Raw genomic sequence first — 21,378 nt, 5'->3', positions numbered from 1 at the left:
AGGTATGCCTCTGCACAGAGGAGACTTGGACCCCAGTTCTTGACTGGCCAAATGCTTCCTATGGAAAATGTCATAGCAGCTTGCCATAGAGCGAGGGTGGGGGGACGTTTGCCCTGGCAAGGGCCACATTCCCTTGAGGATAATCTGTCAGATGCCACACCCCTTTTTCCTCTCTTTTTTATCCCCTCTGCCCAATGGGCTGTTTAAAGGTAAAGGTAAATGGACCCCTGACCGTTACGTCCAGTCACAGACGACTCTGGGGTTGTGGCGCTCATCTCGCTTTACTGGCCGAGGAAGCCAGCGTACAGCTTCCGGGTCATGTGGCCAGCATGGCTAAGCCACTTCTGGCAAAGCCAAAGCAGTGCACAGAAATGCCATTTATCTTCCCGCCGGAGTGGTACCTATTCATCTACTTGCACTTTGACGTGCTTTCGAACTGCTAGGTGGGCAGGAGCAAGGACCGAGCAACGGGAGCTCACCCTGTCGTGGGGATTCGAACCGCTGACCTTCAGATCGGTTCCATTGCTCCATCCATTTAGTGATCCCACCCCATATTTCCACCCCGCCCCTCACTCTCTATCTGGGACCTTCCAGCCCTCATGAAACTGGGCTGAGGGGCCACAGATTGCCCATCCCTGCTTAGGAGGAGGAGGAGGAGGAGTCAGGAACACTAGCTAATGCTGCAGATGCCTGCTGCTCCCCAGGAACCTTTTTAGCAGAGATTAGAAAACTTCAGATTATTCTTTACAGCCTCCCGACAGATCCCCAGCTAATGGGAGGATTTGCCTTTACATTCCAGGCTCAGCAGGGGAACATTTTATCCAACACTTATCCACAGGGGAGGAGAAATAAAAAGGTCACTTACTCTGTCAATTCTGGGATGTCGTCATAGCTGCTGCCATAGACTCGGCAAGAGCTGTGCCGCCGCCTCAGCGCTGCATTGCCTCCACTGTGATCCCTATGAGAGAAAACACGCTTGTTATAAAGCCACAGTGTAAAAAAAAAGCTCACCTACCTACCGGTCCTCATTTCACCTACCGGATTTCAGTGCCCAGAGCCAGAGATGTGTTCCCAAACAAGGCATGATGGGGGCAATTCCCTCCCAGCTGCGTCACAGAGAATGAAAAGTCCCAAATATTATATTCTTTCCCTGCCCCCCTCCGCAAATGTCTGCATGGATGGCACCCAAAGATGGCTGCAGAGCATTTGCTCAGCACGCCTGTATTTTGAGGCCTTCTAGGGCCCATCGAGGGAAAGGGAAGGAGGGAGCCCCCTTACCAATGCTTGTGAGTGCACAGGATGGCCTCCAGCGTCACGCCCTCTTCCTCGATGACCGACTGCAGAGAGAGAGAGAGAGAGAGAGAGAGAGAGAGAGAGAGAGGTTTATAGAAGAGGCCCATGTCCTGCATCCCAGGAAAAGGCAGGAAAGAAAGCTAGCCTGAAACAGAGGAACATCCTCCTGCTCTGTATAAGATCAACAGGTGCTGCATGGCAAAGACAGGGGAGGGGTTTATGGCACTGCAGGAACCAGAGTCACACAGCACAGCCAGAGGGACTGAGAAAGGCAAGGCAGCTGATCCCTATTTCAGGGCTTAGATAAGTCTAGCAGAAGGCCCTTCCGATAAGATATGTGACTCAACAGGGCAGGAGAGAGCAGTCTGGAAAGCGACAAACACACAATAGCATCACAAGCAAATGTGAAGGGCAAAGAGATTTCTAAACTGATTCTTTAAATAAAAAAGAAGTATGTAAATGTTTTTAAAAAACAATTGCATGCATAAAGTGCTGTCTTCCAGAACTAATGTATGTACAGATGTCTTGTATGCAGACATCCACATGGCATCAAAACAGACTTGGAAAATCATTTACATTAAAAATTAAGCTCACATCCATAGGGTATACTTCAATATAAAGCAATAATATAATTTCTCCACAGCGGCTGCTGTGACTAGGACAGAAAGGGGGATTACTGTCCTATTATATTGTTAATAAACAATATAAATAAACTGATCTTCAGTTAGTTTTTTAACTGTTTTGTAAATGTTTTTAACTCTCTCTCTCTCTCTCTCTCTCTCACACACACACACACACACACACACACACAGAGAGAGAGAGAGAGAGAGAGAGAGAGAAGCAACACATGAAGTGACAACACAAACTGATTAACAATAAGTCTCATGCCAGCATACAAGAAAGCATCCAGGCCAAGCTGAACTGAGGGATCTGCAACTGATCTCTTGGCAGGGGCACTGGGCAAAAGGGATGCTGCGCTGTTTTTGTGATCAAAATCCCCACCTGCATTTCTATGCAAGAAAGCGAGTTGATGGTGCACGCACATGTGTTTTATCACAAAAACTGAAACCTCCAAGCCTTAATTAATCCAGGGGGTGGGGGTAGAAGAGAGACTGCAAAACTTATCATGGCTTTTGGCTTGGCCCTCTAATCATGCAGACTCCTGTTACCACATATGAATTAGAGGATAAGGACAGGGCTTACTAATGAGAGTTTAGTAGTATTTGCAATTTAAATTGCATTTAAACTGGGAGTTACTCCATTATGCCCAGGTGCATAATTGACTGCCTCTTGGTCTCAAGGCAGCAAGGGCACTTCCACCATGCCACTATTCTTGACAGGCCCATTTCCCCCAAAGGATCACATGCATCATCTAAATTTGTTAGTCACTCAATGTCTCCTCCTCTGGGCAATGTACAATACATTAAAGGGCCAGTGTAAGGTTTAATGCCCAAGCCTTCAGCTACTGGGCAGTGCCACCTTCCCCCATCAGGGTTACATATTCCCAGGCCATCTGTCTTCTAGCCACTCTGTTCAGCTATAAAAAGGTTACTGGAACTGGAGCAACAGAGCACTATGTTTGTGCATTACATTTGCCTCCCAGAGTGCGTCCAGGCAATTCTGCTCCTTGGCTAGGATTCCTTCCGGTTTGTCTTTGTGGAATTTCCTTGCAGGTACGGGCATATTTTGTTGCTTCTGCTTCAGCATTAAGCTGTTACTTCAACTGCAATTCACACGGCTTCGCTCTCTATCAGAACAGCACCTAGACAAAGCCCCTGAACTGGGTCAAGGAGGGAGGAATTGCTTCCAGCAGCCCCTCACCCTCCAGTTCCAAATCTGGATCCCCAGCTTTTCCTCTCCGGGTCACTGGTCTGGCTGTCTCATCCGGCCACCCGGCATGTCTCCGCCAGCTGCATCTGAACAAAGCAGCACAGCCGCTTCTCAAGTATAACAGGAAGAGCCAGCCGGACGGGAGCCTTTGAAGGGAAAACACGAAACAAGCCCCAAGCAGGAGGGATGGTGCGCATCATGTGAGGCTGCCGCTCTAAACTTGGAATGACCTTGGCCGTGGCCAGCTCCTACTTAGCCAATTGCAGATGGTCAGGAAAGCAGGGTGGCAGGAACCAAAGCCTCAGGCAAGAGGCAGTGAGGAGCAGGCTCTGGGGAGCGGTCAATCACAGATTTAAAATTATCGGGGGGGGGGGGCTGAAAGCAGCAACTAATACCACTGAAGGAAGTCAAACATGTGCATCTCTGGGCGGGGCGGCTGGCCCCAACTGAATGTAAACAGGGCTCCACATGCCAAGGCAACAGTACAAATTGCATTATCAGTTTTCAGTCTCTGCTTTAACAGCACTTGCCCCTGCAGCAGGGGGGCACTGTCCTGGCAGTTCCCCCAGCCACCCCCAAAAGCAGATGAGGTCTCAATCAGGGAATGGGTGATGCATGTGCAACCACGTGAGAGAAGTTTGGGGTCTGAATGAGCGGGAGGCCCAGCTGAGCGAGCAGGAAAGCAGTTGGGTGGGTGGCCAAGCAGACCTTAACAGGCTTCCCATCGCTGCCCCCAGTTTGCCCAGAACTCGCCCCTCAACATATTTATGTGAGTGACAGCAGGATCTTGGGACTGGGGTGAGCTATGAGGGGCTGAAGGGGCTGTGAAAGAGTGGCATCTGAAGGGGGAGGGTTGGCAAGGAGGCTGTGGGTTGGAGACGAACATGAGCAGAGGCAGCAACCCCTAGTATTTTGTAAAAGGCTAAACCTGGCTTAGTTTACAACTGATTTAGTGAATGCGGTTTCTTTCTTTTAATGCAGCTTCCTTTTTCTTCTGCTCCCTTTTCTTCTGCTTTAAATAAAATCTGTTCCTTTCATATTTTAACCTTGAAGTTGCTTACCTTTTTTGTCTAGCTGTGGGAACTGGATTACTTGCATTACCTAGAGTACAATTCCCTCCTGCTCTAAGCTTGTAAAGAGAGGGGAGTGGAAAGGACAGATGGAGGACTTGCCTGGCCAGATCAAGGGGCTTACTACAAGGAATCCTCTCGTCTCATATTAATCCTCCACAGATCCAGGCGCCTCCCAGTATGGGAGCAAGGAGGGGAAATGGGAGGTAGTGGCATTTGAGGATTAACACACACACAATGCTTCCCTACCTGCTTTTTCTGAGAGAAGCCAGGTGGGCCATGGGCCTCTCTGCCACATTCCCATACTGGGAATGGGTGCTGAGAGATTTGCTACCCGTAGCAAATGATTCCTGCATTGCAAGGGGGGGGGTGGACCAGATATGATCCTTTGAGTCCCTTCCAACTGTCCAATTCTATGATGCCATACTTCCTGATTTGCAGCACAGCCAGTTAGCCACTATGCTACGCTAGCTCTTGGTTTAACTTGCAAAGAATCCCAGGAACTATAACCTGCTGATGACACCAGGAACTCTCTAGATTTCTACCCCCTCCCATCCACCTATACTAGAGTTCCCTACAGAAAGCAAAATTGCAGCTATATTAGCAAAAAATCTACAGAGTAGCTGCTCCACCTGCTCTGTTGGAAGTGCTGTTCCTATGCATAGAAAGAGTCACCCATGTATTTAGGATACTGAAGCCTCTTCTGCAAGTGCAGTGGCTGAACCAGATGATGACCAAACATGCAGATGCCTTCAATGCTATATTAATAATAATATAAATGTTTATAAGATGCCTTCCTGGACCAAGTCCAAATATCCCAGATATAGGGATATCTGCCAGGACCTTCTGCGTGCAAGACAGATGCTCTACCACTGAGGTGCAGCCCTCCCCCTTTAAATCTGAAGAATCAAATAAGGAAGGAAATGCTAGTCTTGCTCCACAGGGAGAGAGGAGGGGTGATAGGTGTCACGATTTGTCTCTCTCACCTGTACCGCCAGTGGGTCAGAGGGGTCTACAGCTGCAGCACAGTTTGAGTCAGTATCAATAACAAGATAGCTGTAGTTATTGGATAGGACAGGGATGGGAAGAATCTTCACTCCTAGGATGACAGAGGCAGACATAGAGCAAAGGAAAGCAGGAAAGTCAACACAACAGACCTTAGCAAATGCTGCAATTTTTACGTTAGCATTTATTTTCTTAATACTATCTCTTGTAAAATCACCTTATTTTTTAAAGAAGACATATAATATCATCTAATGTCACACAACACAGACAAAATTATCTATTATCAATAGATGCTAAAGTATTAATAAAATTGCAATATTATAGCAAAATGACATCAAATGCCTTCAGTGCTGCAGCAGACAGGCAGCTTACATATATACACACCCTGAACTCCTTTGGGAGGAAGGGTGGGATATAAACTTAATAAATGAATAAAATATACTTTTAAAAGGACAAAGAAGCACTAAATAATACCACTTCAGACTGCTGGAAGGGGTTCGTAGGAGTGAATGCTCCTCCATACAAAGGTGTTTCCTACACACTGAAAACCAGCACCTCAGGCTTTTCTTTGACATACTAGTTTTTCTTTGACATACTAGACATGGAGGGAATTATTCTGAATGGAGGAGCATTTAGCAACACCCCCGCCCACTGCCTTCTGAATGGTACAGACCAAACAGAGGACTAAGTAACCGTGTGAGAACAAGGCTTGAACTTAATGTGGGTGACCACTGTGTGGGAGGATTGTGGAGAGTCTGTTAGGGCGGTTTGTTGGGGGTTTTCCTTTTTAAAGGGTTGGGTGTGCAAACAGAGAAGAAAAATTGCCCCAAACACTTGCTTGTTTGTTATGCTGATAAATAAACCTCTGCATAATATAAATGCAAGTACAAACACAAAACAAGAGTTAAGCAAAATGGTTCAAAGCATTTTGGGTACTCTGGAGCAGGAGTGGTGGCAGTTAGCAAACAAGTTTATTTAAGCAACTGAGGTATTTCCCACTCTGAAATAGCAGAAGTGGGGCGGGGGAGAGAGAAAGAGAAAGTGAAATTAAAAAATAAAATAAAACCCCAGACACTAGCTTGCTGCTGCATGTTCATCTTACTTCAGAAATCAAACTTGCTTATGCCCCTTGCAAGAGCTTAGGCGCAAGGAACAGTGTTTAGAGTCTTGCACGTGTTAAAAAAGAAAACCTAAACTCGAAACAGAAAGCCCCAGTTCTTCCAATTTCAGGTGTGGTGTGTAATTAATTTCGGGCCTCAAATGTCTGGATTTTCAGGAGGGGTTCATGGGGGAAGCATCTCAAGCAGCTGGATTCCATAATGGAGTCAAGATTTTGCACTCTGCACACACCACTCTGCAGGTGTTGCCTCTGACCATTAATCGCCTGGAAATTTAATCAAAAGAAATACTCAAGCAAATCACCTCGAAGCAGCAAAGCACACAGGCTAATCGGAAATGCATTGGCAAAAAGACTGGGCACTCACCGCTGAACACCATAGGCTGAGGAACAGAGTGCCCCTGCGGGTAACGCTCCCGCGCTTTCTTCACCTGACGCTTGTAGAACAGGTAGCCCAGCCGAGTGTGGGCATAGAGATTATACCTGAGGGACAGGAAAGACCAATCGTGAGCTGAGCCTGAACATGTTCATAAACATCATTGACATCATTCCTTCCATCAAGAGTATGCTTAACCATGTAGAGAGCTAATAGCTGTTTCTATCTAGCTTCTATAGCAAAGCCAAGTAAAATTTTATAGACGACTGCAGGCTACAGGGATTAAAACCCTGGGAATCTAGCACAGCACAGACCCACCCAGCCATGCTGGCGATGCTGCTTCAAGATTAATGGCTTGTACTTGGAATATGCCAGGTCTCTCTCAGCCTCCTGCATTATTATTTCTTTTCAAATAATATTTAAATAAAATTATGATAGAACTATTTTGCTTTGCCCTTTTTCACAAGCTGTCACCTAACCAAGCAGTTAACTTGTTAAATGTTCTCCCCTACGACTCCCAAGTGTGAATGCCAGGAGAACAGGGCTTCATTTCAGCCAGTGCTCAGCCCTGCAAAGCTGCTTTCAGCACAAAACTTTTACATTCAGAGCAGGTTTGCTAATATGGAAGAGTGCATCTGAGCATGAGCAAAGTGCCCTTTCCTTCCTACTATGTGAGCTGGCCTCCACAAAACTGAGGTAAGTGAGATGGCATAACTCTCAGGACAGTCTAAACTACAACTGTAGGATCTTCAAAGTCTTCTGTGGATTCCCTGTTGCTCTGCTGTGGAATATTGTGTCTCTTATCACAGGCAGGGTAGAGTACTGTCAAGCACTAGTAAAATCTGCTGAGCTACGAAAGTAGATAGGCAGTTACATGGAATTGAAAAGGGACCAAAAAAACCAGCTGATTTGATTAATATACAGGACAAAACAAGTGCACTACAGAACAGTGTAAGAAAACTCTTGTTATGCCAAGCTACCTGCTACATACTTTTCTTTCCTGACATTTTTTTATTTGTTACATTTGGTATATTTTTCTATAATGCACTTCACACCCACCATTTTGAAGGCCATGCAAAAGCTCTAATTATTTCTGAACCTGTAGACACTCCCCACATATTTCCAAGCTTTGCTCCATAGCCATGAGGGCTTAAAGCTTATAATTAAAAGAAAAAAGAAAAAAGAAAAGAAAAAAGAAAAAGACTGGATGCTCTCATAAACCCTTTAGACTTTTCAGCCAAAAGTCTGAGTAATACTATTGCAAGTATTACACATGAATTTCAGAAGCCCATCGTCTCAAGATGATTTGTGGGCCATACACACATTAAGCAATCTGAAGGAGTCAGTGGGTATCACTGTTGCTCTGGACTCCGCTATGCCTCCAGGACCATCAACTTCAGAAACCACCATGGTCCAAAACGAGGAGGAAAAAGAAGAAGCAGCAGAAAGAATCAAGCTTGCTATTTTGTGCAAGCTGCTTGGAAGTTCTTGCTGATGCCTAGTCACACATCACATGAGACCTTGGTATCTTAGATGATGGAAACCTTGTAAGATTACAAGACAACGCAATACCATCACATGCAAGTAGCACAACAATGGACGTGGAATGATATAAACTGTTGTAATGTTTCAAAAAATGTGCTAGAATGTGTCAAAGTGGCCTGAGAAAAGTACTGCCAAGAAGAAAGGGGTCCCAGTTCTACTTTCACTCCCAACAGGTTACAGTGGTACCTCGGGTTAAGAACTTAATTCGTTCTGGAGGTCCGTTCTTAACCTGAAACTATTCTTAACCTGAAGTACCACTTTAGCTAATGGGGCCTCCCGCTGCCACCACGGCGCCGGAGCACGATTTCTGTTCTCATCCTGAGGTAAAGTTCTTAACCCGAGGTACTATTTCTGGGTTAGCAGAGTCTGTAACCTGAAGCATCTGTAACCCAAGGTACCACTGTATAGAAATGTATAGTCCATGCCAGGGGTATAGAAGCTCAGGCCTGCAGGCTTATTTAGGCTGAGCAGGGGGCTCACAGAGTCATCAGAAGAGAGGTGATATTTTGTTCACAAATCCATTCTTGAAATCTGCTCCTTTGATTAAAGAGTCCCAGCAGTGCAATGTTTCCCTTTGGTGTATACACAACACGGCTGAAGTGAAACCATTAATTGCTCTTCAACGCTGCATTTTCCCTGAGTAGCTCAGATTCCCAGGAATTTACCCAGAAGTGACTTCTAACTCCCAGCGGTTCTCTCCTCAACACATCAGCTTCCAGAGAAACATGCCAGCATTTCTCTGATGTGCTGTTGTAGAGACAGCAAGAGGCAGCTACAGTTCATGATCGCAGTGAGTGGGCAGAGTTGGGGGGAGAGAAGAAAGATCAGAGAAGCACTGTGAGGTAAAGCTATGCAAGCGGGACTTGCTGATCGGAAGGTCGGCAGTTCGAATCCACGGATTTGGGGTGAGCTCCTGTTGCTCCTGTCCCAACTTCTGCCAACTTAGCAGTTCAAAAGCATACCAGTGGAAGTAAATAAATAGGTACTGCTGCGGCGGAAAGGTAAACGGCGTTTCCGTGCACTCTGGCACTTGTCATGGTCCTCTGTGCACCAGTAGCAGTTTAGTTATGCTGGCCACATGATCCGGAAAGCTGTCTGTGGACAGATGCTGGCTCCCTCGGCCTGAAGTGAGATGAGCACCGCACCCCATAGTTGCCTTTGACTGGACTTAACTGTCCAGGGGTCCTTTACCTTTACCTTACCTGGTAGAGATGAACACAGGTTCATCCAGCAGACTCTCTGAATAAAATTTCAGGCCCTATAGCTGGGATCTGCCTCTGCATTAACCAACATCCTCTACTGCCAAGACAGAAAAACCAAGCACTTTGCATTCCACAGCCAACGTTCTCTCCAGCATGTCAGCCAATTGCACCAGCAGAGACTGTTCAGTCAGAACTGTACAGTGTGTTACACAGAGCTACACTTTGTCCAGTTGCTTTATCTTAGAAAAGCAGGGCCTTACAGAGTATTATCTTCAGAACACTTTGAAATCCAGCCAGCTTCTCTCCCCCAGAGCCGTTTCCTGGAAGAAAGACCCATCTTCAAGCTGTGTCCACAGTAACTTCCTCCAGCAAATCAAAATCTGAGAGCCGCCAACGCTCCATGAACTGTCAGCTATTATTTAGGATGAGCTAGTTCCAACTGAAATAATGGAAGTTATTGCATGCCTTCGGTGCACATCTAGAGCAGAAGCTGCAGGGACCGTGTAGATTAGGGATGTGAAACCTCGAGCCTGCGGGCCAAACACGGCCCACCAGGCCTCCCCATTTGCTATGCAAGGCAATTCTGGGCAAACCATGCCCACCTATCGTACCTGACTGTCTGAAATTTTCCAAACAGTGTTGAAAGAGCAGTAGGGGGCTATTTGCAGAAGGAATTTCAAGCAGCCCCATACTGCATCTTTAAGCCCAGTGTTGAAGCTGCAACACACAGCATCACCAGTCAAATTTGGACCAGCATGCGTGGGGAGAAAAATCCTGGGTTCAGGATCATTCCCCATCCCTGACCCACATATTCAAACTAATTTTGCCAAAGCAGAACCCTAACAAATCAGCAAAGGTTAGACAATTGCAAATTGCAAAAACACAGCTCCTTAGGGCAAAGTCACAGAAACATAGAAGGCTACTTTATGATGTGTCACTACATTGGTCTATCTAGTTTAGCATTCGTAACATTACTGGTGGCATCAACCTAGTACTCTTCGGCTGTTCTTGATTACAACTCCAATCCTGGTCAGGGGAGATAGGAGTTGAGCTCCAAATCACCTGGAACATACCAGGTTAAGCGAGATCACGCTTAACTGTGGCTTCCTTTCTCCCAGTCACACGGGGGGGGGGGGGGCAAAGCAGGAAAAATCCAAAAACAAACACTAGCATGAAATACTGGCTTGCCACAATGTGTGAATGAGGGTGATCGATCAGTGTATTATCCCCATTCCACAGATAAGGCAGACCAAGGCTAAGGAATAGCGGCTTGCCTAAAAGCACCTAGCAAATCTGGGGCAGAGGCTTCACAATTCAGCCACTGCGCCACACTATTGCAGATGGGACACTGCAAATGAAGGATCTGTAAAAGCACACTTCAGCATTAAAAACATCTGCTCAGTATTTGATTTCAATTCAGTTGTCAGAATAGCTTTATATAACAAACTATGCTGGTTCCACCTTTCTGGCAAATCAAATTGATATGAATTTAATCACAAACCTTTTATATTTGGGGAGAGGAGAGACAGGGTTAAAATTGCTGCAGCCCCATCATTCCATGGGGTTTCCTCATCTTAGTGGATTCTTTTTTCTTTAACATCAACAGTGGCTGATTCACAGGAAGTATTATGTCCCACCAAGGAGGAGGACGCTAAGCAAGCTCAATAGAAAGCCAGTGCAATCTTGGCATATATCCACCACCCCCACTTATCTTCCACCCACATAGTCTTTTTGTTTTGGTAACCTGTCAATAACCTGTCAACTTGCCCTCTTCTCCAGGAAGAGCTACAAGCTGCCTGGACCTAGACTGGAGACCAAGACACCCTTTCTGAGAACAAGTTGCTTTTATGAACTTGCCCAGGTTCAATTATTTGACTCACCATATTTTTTTGCTTGACTACAGTGCCTGGTTGTTTTGTCAAATAGTGAACACCAATGTTATCATTGCCTTAATGCAGGGGATGGGAACTGATGGCCCTCCGGGTGCTGTTAGATTCCTATCAGTCCCCACAGCCAGCATGCTCAGTGGTCAGGGAGTCCAACCACATCTGGATGGCTACAGGTTCCCTAGCCTTGCTTTAATGGCTGTAGATGATTCCCTACATAAGAAGCACATCTGGAGGGACTGGATCCAAGCCAAGTGCTTGGCAGATTGTGTGCGAGAAAGAAAGCTTGATAGTATTTTAAATTTAGAGAAGGACAGGGAGAGTTGCAAGTCGACTGAAAGTGAAGCGTCTCTCTCACTCTGGGAAGATCTCCTGCATTGTAGGAGAGCCCATGTGCTCTGCTTATGCATTTGTAAATAACACAAACACTGATGAGAGAGCACCATAAGTCTCCAGTATTCCTTATCCAAAGGAAACGTAAGGCTGCAGTTTAATCCAGTTTATTCCTGACGTTTCCCTAACTGTTGATTTCTACATTATATTTGAGCTTTCACATGACGTAAAAGTCACTTCCAGAACAATAATGGATCATAGTGCAGGTTTAGTGCTCATTTCTGTATTGTCTGCAAACTGCTTTTTTTCTGGAAGCAAATAACATTCCCGTAACACTGAGCAGGGTCTAGAACTCATTACACAGCCTACCTTCCGCAGAGATGGAAGGAGAGAAAAAGACATGTTTCTTCCACCATTGAGTCTGCAAAGGCAGCAGAGCTGCTTTGAGTGATAGGCGGGTGGCGGGGCGGGTGCTTCCTTCATGCAATCACAATGACAACTGTATTGATCACTTAGCAACCCACATCTGTTATACCTTTTGCAAATAAATCACTCATATCTGTGCTGATCTAAACACCACTATTGATACAATATGATTACTAAGCATCACCGCATTATCTTCTACTTGCTGCTATTGTTGGGATGAATTTAAGGCACTGTGATTCTCCAGCGGTTTGACTTCACCCCAAGAGGCACATGCCATTGTCTCTTAAGACAGATGGATGTCAACATGGTGGCAGAAGGAAGTTCTTCTGTGAATGGTCTGTAGGCAGCGGTTAGAACAACAAGGTGTTGTGGGTCTGGTGTATGCACAGAGGTGAGACCTCCTAGGAATCCTATGTATGCTCCCTTGGAAGAAAGGGTGGCACTGTGGTCTAAAGCACTGAGCCTCTTGGGCTTGCCGATCAGAAGGTTGGCGGTTCAAACCTCTGCGATGGGGTGAGCTCCTATTGCTCGGTCCCTGCTCCTGCCAACCTAGCAGTTCAAAAGCATGCCAAAAAGTGCAAGTAAATAAATAGGTACCACTCTGGTGAGAAGGTAAACGGCGTTTCCGTGCACTGCTCTGATTTCGGTGTTCGTTGAGCCAGAAGCGGCTTAGTCATGATGGCCACATGACCTGGAAAAACTGTCTGCAGAGTGGACAAACGCCGGCTCCCTCAGCCTGTAAAGCGAGATGAGCGCCGCAACCCCAGAGTCATCTGTGACTGGACTTAACTGTCAGGGATCCTTTACCTTTACTGTTTTTAGCAGGATTATTATAACTTACTGTCTTATGGCATAAGTGATGGGCCCTGGATAAGGTGGGTTTAAAAGATTTGTCAAATGATAGCTAAACAAGACCTCCATTTCAGAGACAGAATATCACTGGCTATCAGCTGTTAGGGAGCAACGAAGATGGAGGGAGCTCCTTATTGCCCTCATGCCCTGCTTAAGGGCTTGTTAGAAGCCCTTGGCTGACCTCTGTTGGAAACAAGAGGCTAAACCTAGATGGACCCTTGGTCTGATGCAGCAGAGCTCCACTTATGTTCCTAACCAAGTCCCTTTCTGTAGCACAGAAAACAGACGTGGCAGAACAGGCTGGGAGGGAGGAACTTGCGCATGATGCTAATGAAACAGATGGCTAACTAGATGTAGGATTATAAAGTGAGCACTGTGTCCCTGCTGTGAAGGGCTGCCACCCACCTCCAACCCCCCCCCCCCCCCGGCTTGAGCAGAAACCGAAGGTGGAAATGAAGGCCAGATCAATGCAAGTGGGCAGGGCAGAAGACACACATCAAGCCATGGTAAATATATAAGAATGCACAGTTCGCTCTAGGATTACCATGTCTGTGTGTCTTTCTTCATATGTCTGATGACAGCCAGAAGGGTGGATTTAAACACCATCTCCTAAGCTATGTCTGATGGGAGGAATGTAAATTGCGCACTTATGCTACACAACAATCAAGGGATAACGCCAACACATTCTTTGCATACTGCAAACAAAACAGAGGCTAAAAAGAGATTAAATAATAGTAATAATTCTTAGGCCAAGATAATTGAAATGTGTACCATTTGCCAGAACAGAAACCTCTTCACCAAAAGGAAAGAGGCAAGAGTAACTAACTGCCTTTAGGAGGCAAGCTGAAACCAGCATTTAACAATCTACAGAAGTTTGTGCCAACTGCTGCAGCAGCTTCAAGTGGAACTTGTGATACTTTTTTCCGCAGAATTTTCTCTTTCTCAAAACCCAAAGCAAAATTTTCCACGCCTACTCTTTACCTCTTGCAATTTGTTTGTGTGTGAAAATTAGGCCAGTGCTAAAACAGGCAGTCAACTGACACCAGCGAACCAAAATTAAGTATGCACAAACTCTCCTCATATTGGTCATACAAGGTTGCAATATGTAGAGTTCTTGACAGAATAGTTCCTCTGACCTGGGTGCTTTAGCCTGCACCAATGGGTGAGAAAAGACGCACTCGTATCTTTAAGGCTGCCAGATACAGAATAGCAAGGTTTTGTTCAGGTGAGGAGCAGGCAGAAGTTTGAGTGTGGTGATAGAAACCACCCACTAAATCACCACCACAGATCTGCCCACCCGCAAAAATGCCTTAGCATGTTTCCACACCAGCAGTGGCCTCAGATGTCCAGCAGGTCATGTTCACTATAAGAGTTTTCTGCAAAAAGAGGAAATGGGGATTTTTAAAAGTACAGGCTGGCATTTTGATGATGGTGGCAACATTATGTGGGCAGCGTGATAAAACTGGATGCATGAGCAGCCGTTAGATGCACTAGAATTCTTGTAAGCCCTCCTTGAGAGTTTCTTTTTGTCCGGAAAGGTGGGGTATGAATCTATTTTTAAAATACATAAAATGAAAAGTAAGTGTGCTTATGACCCACCCATTTCAATGGAGCTGCACTTTCTCACAATCCATTTTTAAAATGAATACTTTTTTTTTTAGCTTACACAGCACCACAGCATTAACAATAGACTGGGAAAAATACACCAGGTTCCTAGCCTCAAGTGTTGAAGGCATGAGGCCCTCTACAGAGGCAAGAAAGTACCGGTAATTAAAAACCCAGCACCAAATTGTGGGGAGCCCAAACATCATAGGGCTTTGAGCCCTACAGCCAGGGAGGGAGGGCTGAAACTGCAATGTCTGTCACCATCACCACCTGGCCTCTAATTTGGAATTAGTACTTTATACCAATGGAGCCATTTAGGGTGGGGTGGGCACTGCCCTCTGCAATTATTCCTCAGGAACATCTATATTTATAACCAACTCACTGGCTGCATCACAAGGTGACCGCCATTATAAACTATTAAATCTAAGCTATTATAAGCATGTGAAAGACATAACACCCTGCGTTTAAAAAGAAACAGTGGGAGATTTACTATTGGATCCATGTTAAAACATTGCTATGGCTATTAGGAAGTATAAAAACGTATGGCCTCAAAAATACTATCTTGCCATTTAATTTGATCGTGACTACATCCCAGAGTGCTGAGAATTTTGCTCCGCTGTCACAGATGTCTCCCTCTTCACCCAATATCTGAAACTTGAACCCCTGACTCTCAAAGCAAAGGTTGCATTTCTAAGACATACATTTCCCCAAATTGACAGAAGCTACAATGTTTAATGGTACGGAGTACATGCAGATGGGAAGGCAGCTTAAGCAGGTGGGTGGGAGAAAAACCAAAGCAAAGCCCTTTGTAGAATTAAAAATCCCCCACCTGTACCAATGGAACACAGTATCTCCACTGTTAAACTCAAGAGCTGCTTAAACACACGAAACAGCATGGCAAGAATAACGCTTTTAACTTGGATAAAAAAACAAGTTTTGGGAAAGAAGAAGCTAAACTACAAAAAGTATTATTAAAAAACAATAAGAAAGTATTATCCAGAACTTAGGATTTGATATTGGAATAGGACCTAAAAGATGAAGAAATAAAAGAAGTAATGGTCAAATGGGCCCAAGACATTGGCCATACAATACAGATAGATCAGTGGGAAAGGCTCTTGAGGTCGGATATTAGGTTTACCGCCTGTTATACCATTAAAGAAAACCTAATGAAAATGTTTTATAGGTGGTACATGACGCCTTCCAGCCAAGATATATAAGTTAAAATCCAATTTATGTTGGAAATGTAATAACATGGAGGGGACTATGATTCATGTATAGTGGGGCTGCGAAAAAGTCAAAATATTCTGGGGATGTATTCATGAAGAGTTAAAAAAGATGTTTAAAACCTCTATAGAAAAGAAGCCAGAGACGTACTTATTGGGTATTGTCGGAAAGGATATCCCACAGGATAAGAAAATACTATTTTTATATGCCACAGCCACAGCCAGACTATTACTTGCAAAAAATTGGAAAGGAGATAGTATCCCCACAAAGGAAGACTGGATATGTAAATTATGTGAATTTATAGAAATGGCGAAGTTAACAGCAGCCATAAGACATCAGACAAATCAGAAACTAAGGTCGGAATGGCAATGTTTTGAGGATTATATGAAAAAACACTGCTCTAAGGATAATATGTTGATATGCATAGACTAAGTATGTAAAGTAGAAATAAATAAAATTAATATACTAGGAATATCAGGGATAAGATATATAAGACGCAATGTCAATAAGATGTTAAAGAATAAGGAATGTCGAGTAGTGGGGGAGGGAAGTCACATGGGTGTAATATCTCTTTTGTTATTATCTAGTATTTTTGTTTGATTAGCGTATATTTTTGTATAACATAGCATAAGAACTGTAATCTCCCTCCCCCCTTGATTCAATAATAATAAAGAATAATGCAGCACCCGAGAACTGCTAGCAATAGCCCCCCTCAAGGAGCCTGTTCACTGCAGTGCAATGGCATTTGACAGCAATTAAGCAGGCGACAGCGACACAGTCAGCATCTTGATCAGCCAACACTGCAGCTTCAAACCATCCGGCCTGGAAACTGCACTGATGACAAGCTTGGGCTTATCTTTCTTCAGCCCGACTGTCCTGCACAGAGCACAAATCAAAATTGGCCCCTGGAAATGTTTCTAGCACACTAGGGAGAATGTTTTGTTCCACTCTATTTCCCCCTCACTGCCTGAGGTCTTAGCACTGCACCTCCAAAAGTCCAAACACAGAGAAGATTAGGATCAAAAGGCTCATTCTCTCCCCCCCCCCCCGCCAACACCTTATTGACTTTAGAGAAAGACGAGTCAGAAGGAGCAAAGTCCCTCCACGTTAAGCATTTAAAAGCATTAGATGAAATTCCAGCAGCCTGGCAGACAACCAACAACGCAAGCTGGGTACCTTGGCAACAAGACACACCGAAATATGCTTTCTAATGTTTTGTAGTTTTGTTTTTTTTAGAGAAAGACGGCTAGCAGTCCAAGGTCTCACCAGTGCGTAAATTCCAGAGTAAGTGATGCTGTAAGCGGTTCAAGTGTTGGTTCTATATTACTGAAGGAAGGAGCTCTTAAGTGTACACACTTTGAGGCACATTAAAAGTACATTCCCCCCCCCAAGACCCTTTTATGTGCTCCAGGTCTAATTTGTTTAATGTTTGACATCGTTTTTATACTGCTTTTATGTGTTATTAAGGATCTGCTTTACTGTATTTCGATGTGTTTCTTCTTCTTCTTCTTCTTCTTCTTCTTCTTCTTCTTCTTCTTCTTCTTCTTCTTCTTCCAATCTACCCTGTCAACTGAGTTACAAGGCAGCATATAATTCTCCCTGCCCTACCCCCCCCTTTTAATCCTGTGCTTCCTCCAAGGACAAGTTGAGGAGGTGGTGGTTGCAACACTGAATACGGCAGTACATATAGTCTTCCCCCTAGCCCTTTTATTAAGTTGAAAACAGGCAAGCTGTTTCCTCCAGATGTTTCGGACGCCAGCTCTCATCAGCCCCAGCCAGCGTGCCAGTGGTTTGGAAAGTCTGAGTTGTAGTCCAACAACATCAGGAAGAGGCACAGGTTAGCCATCCTTCAAACAACCCTGTGTGAGCACAGCATCCTGAGATATGGAGAGCCCAAAACCAGCTTTTTGACCCTGCCCCTCTCCCTGTGATCTAAGGCTAAGTACACATTAGCGGCTTAAAACACACCACAGTGCATCAGACAGGAGCAGAAACTACAGGATACTTAAGGCTTGTGGCTATGGCTAACATAATGTGTACCTGGCTTCAAACAACAGCGGTGGAAGCACCCTGGAGCCAGAGTAAATGGTAATCTGTATGAAGCTTCAGTTGACCATTCTGTCCACTACTATACCATAGTAGCTATGGTTGTGAGGCGGGGAGGAAAGCACTGTATAGATGCTCAAAAGCTATTCTTACTTCATACACCCCAGAGCTAAGCCCTATTTCCAAGGACTTAAATGTCACAGAGGCTCAAGTTTTGGATTCAGAGTTATTTACATCAGCCCAAGGCACTCACTGTGCCTAACTTCAAAGACTCAAGAGTCCACACTACTAATAATATTTCAGGCTTTAATCATGGAAAGGGAGAAGGGGAAGAGTGGAAGAGAGAACTAGGAGGCCAGGGACGGTAAAGGCAGGGGAGATACACAATGGCCTGCTGAGGAGGCTTGTTCAGACAATTCAGTTTTTCATGTCATGGAGACACAAGCAAAACATGCAGACTGGATGCCTTTCCTTCCTGCAGCAATGTTTTATAGAAACGGTGCCTTTCAGGCAACTTGGGGTGCTTCTGAATGAAGTGTTCACTGAACAGTCACCCTGTTTTTATGCAGGGAGGTTTTATGCAATGTTGGCTATTATAGTGAGCGTCCCTCATGATTTGTTTGTGGGGAGGTTATATGGTGGTGTGTCAAAGTCAGTGCTATCCCACGCTTTCCAGGGAATTTTCTCGCCACATGCCTTATTGCAGGAAGTTAGATCTTTTGGGGAAGCCGATTTGTTGTGCAAGACCTTCCTATCAACTGTAATTGCACAATCCTAATTAGCTGGTATGCTGACTGAATCTCAACCAAAAATTGTGACAGTCTGGAAACCCCCGAGATAACTTACCCCAGGCTTTTTCTATGTTTGCTTCATCTATAGATTTTTAGACTTTCCGCTGCACCAATTAAAAGAGAAAAGTTCACATTAAAATGAAACAAAAACTGCAGGAGTAAAAGTGACATCCTAAGTACGCTTTCTATAAAGAAAGCTAGAAGGAACCCAGTCAGTCTTACTTTTGGTAAACAGATTTCACACTGGGCTGCAAATTGTGCATCCAGGAGTGTATGAATATATTGTAAGATGCCTAACACCTGCCTCCTTGTGTTTGTTGAAGCTTAGCCATGTGATTTAGCCTTGTAAATAAATTCACACCTGGAATCCCACAGAAGAAAAGCACCTTAGGGTACTGTACTGTCACACCACTTCTTAAAACTATAATTTCCTAAGGCTGCTTCATATTAAAGTACTCAGTCAGGGTGCTTCATCAGAAGCATTTGCAACAAGTAGTTGGGCCCCCTAGTATAATAGCTGCAGACAACAAGATACAGTATTTGCAAAGCAGAGCATTGGTGGTTCAGATTAAAAAACTATGCTATGGAGCAGAGTTGCAAAATCCAGAATGTTATCAACTACAAGGAAAGACTGATTTCCAGGGCTTTGTCAGGACTGAAAGAAGGACACAAACCATCTGCAGTTGGATCCCTGGCTGTTTTAATTGTAACCTAAAAGCACCCAGAGGGCTGTAAATATTTTGAATGGCCAGAGTAAGGGGAGAAAAGAGAGGACAGGACTTCTGCACTTTTAAGAGTTCTATAGAAGAGGGAAATTTCAGCAGGTGTAGAAGCTACAACGTGCTTACATTTCCTCTACTACACACAAAGGGATAGGAACCGTCCTCTCAAATCTGGCTACCCTACCCAAATTGGATTGCCTTATGAGGAATGGCTAAGGGAGCCGGGCATGTTTAGCCTGGAGAAGAGGAGCTTAAGGGGTGATATGATAGCCATGTTCAAATATATAAAAGGATGTCACATAGAGGAGGGAGAAAGGTTGTTTTCTGCTGCTCCAGAGAAGCGGACACGGAGCAATGGATCCAAACTACAAGAAAGAAGATTCCACCTAAACATTAGGAAGAACTTCCTGACAGTAAGAGCTGTTCGACAGTGGAATTTGCTGCCAAGGAGTGTGGTGGAGTCTCCTTCTTTGGAGGTCTTTAAGCAGAGGCTTGACAACCATATGTCAGGAGTGCTCTGATGGTGTTTCCTGCTTGGCAGGGGGTTGGACTCAATGGCCCTTGTGGTCTCTTCCAACTCTATGATTCTATGATTCTATTCTATGATTCTAAGTGGGATTTAACACTCCATCCCAGAACACTGATTTTCTCCAGTCTAAATTCCCCAGCCACCCTCATCCCCCACAAGTTGCAATCTGCTCCACAGCAGAAAACATGCAAATACCTGTCTATTTTCTTCTGTGGCATAAACATGATTGGGGAAACTTTGCTAAAGAGGAAAATGAAGAAAGGAAAAGCAACCATACAAATAAAAAATGGTTCCTAAGGCTTTTTGAGGAACGCTTAACCCAGTGCTTCTTGATAAAACTGCTTGGGAAAACTTTTTTCCTCGAGGGTGTCATTCCTAGGACTTCTCACTGTTGTGAAGTGTATAGCAACATCTTCATCCCAAGCCTGCTCAGATAATACCAGGTGCCTAGAGTACTTCTACGCTTTCCCATCATGCAGCATATTTATAATTAAATTAAGTAGGCTTGAGTCACCAATCAAATGACAGCTCATTATTTGGCCGCAATCAAGAACATGCTTGTGTAAATAGTCACCTGTTGAATGATTGATTTACTGGGGTGGAGAGGAATTGTATACCACTTTTACTGCCCTAAGCTGGCATCCAAGGCAGCTTAATAAAGCCTCCTAACGACACCAGTATAATCAAAAAGAAATAAATCAAGCAAGAGGTGAATTCCAAAAGCATGCCAGAAGACAAAGAGACCAATAAAAGGAGCAGTGACTCAGCAGTTGGCTGACCAACCCTAGCCCAAAAGAAAAACCAGAAGTAAAAGTTCAACAAGAACAATTTAATTCAGCAAAAGCCCCAGTAAACAAGATAGGCCTCACCTGGTTCTTAAACAAAGATGGCAAGGAGATCTCCTCTTGGAGGAAGTTCTACAAGTAAGGGGACAGTGACAAAAGTCTTTCCTCTAGCAGGTTAGTGACAGAACTACAGGTCCCTTTATGACAGTCATAACCTTGAAAGATTATACAATGATCTTCTCATTGTACAATCGTAATAAACAAGCACCATAACAAGCAATGGCATGCAAGTCTCCATGATCAGCTAGATCTACTATTTTCTGTCCCTGTCTTGGAAAATGATTTGGGGTGCTCCAATATCTTCTCCCCTATCATGCTGATAGGGTGATGGAGGCAGGGACACTGCTGCAGAAACAGTAATAGGTCTTTGGCCCTATGCAACTCTCCTGGACCAGTCTCCTGGACTGGTTCTCTCTAAAGTAAGGGGCATCCCAAGTAGGTTCACTGTGGTGATCTCAGCTGCTGGGCAGGTTCAGAAATGAGCAGGCATCTATTATAGTGGCTCAAGGCCAGGCTTTATTACACTGATCCCCAGTACTGAAGAAGTCAGGTTGTAGGCCTGTGTGAATGTCCCTAGGGCCACATGTGCACACACCCTCCTTTAAGAGCAGGCAGGCACAGCCTGTCCTGCCACTCCATATAATTCATTGCATTAACGTGCAAGGCCAAGGCTTTCCAGTT

The 21,378-nt window shown here is 44.7% G+C and overlaps 1 protein-coding gene across 3 annotated transcripts in view; it reads right to left on the bottom strand.

Annotated features, from left to right (window-relative positions):
* Positions 1 to 21,378, bottom strand: part of LOC308460609 (putative hydrolase PNKD) — a 34,874-nt gene that overhangs the window by 7,128 nt on the left and 6,368 nt on the right. For 2 of the 3 annotated variants that reach the window (XM_080977195.1, XM_080977193.1), the window contains 4 exons: positions 6,683 to 6,798; positions 5,180 to 5,292; positions 1,279 to 1,337; positions 866 to 958 (listed from right to left, as the gene is read on the bottom strand). In XM_080977195.1, the coding sequence (XP_080833321.1) occupies positions 866 to 958; positions 1,279 to 1,337; positions 5,180 to 5,292; positions 6,683 to 6,798 (381 nt within the window). Of the gene's footprint in view, positions 1 to 865; positions 959 to 1,278; positions 1,338 to 5,179; positions 5,293 to 6,682; positions 6,799 to 12,680; positions 12,878 to 21,378 lie in introns of those variants that run through there. The other variant, XM_080977194.1, reaches the window with a different exon arrangement.

Source organism: Podarcis pityusensis, assembly GCF_964106645.2.
Source record: "Podarcis pityusensis genome assembly, chromosome: 1".
Classification (NCBI taxonomy): domain Eukaryota; kingdom Metazoa; phylum Chordata; class Lepidosauria; order Squamata; family Lacertidae; genus Podarcis; species Podarcis pityusensis.
Note: the sequence above shows the minus strand (reverse complement) of the source record. Positions and strands in the feature narration are given on the sequence as shown.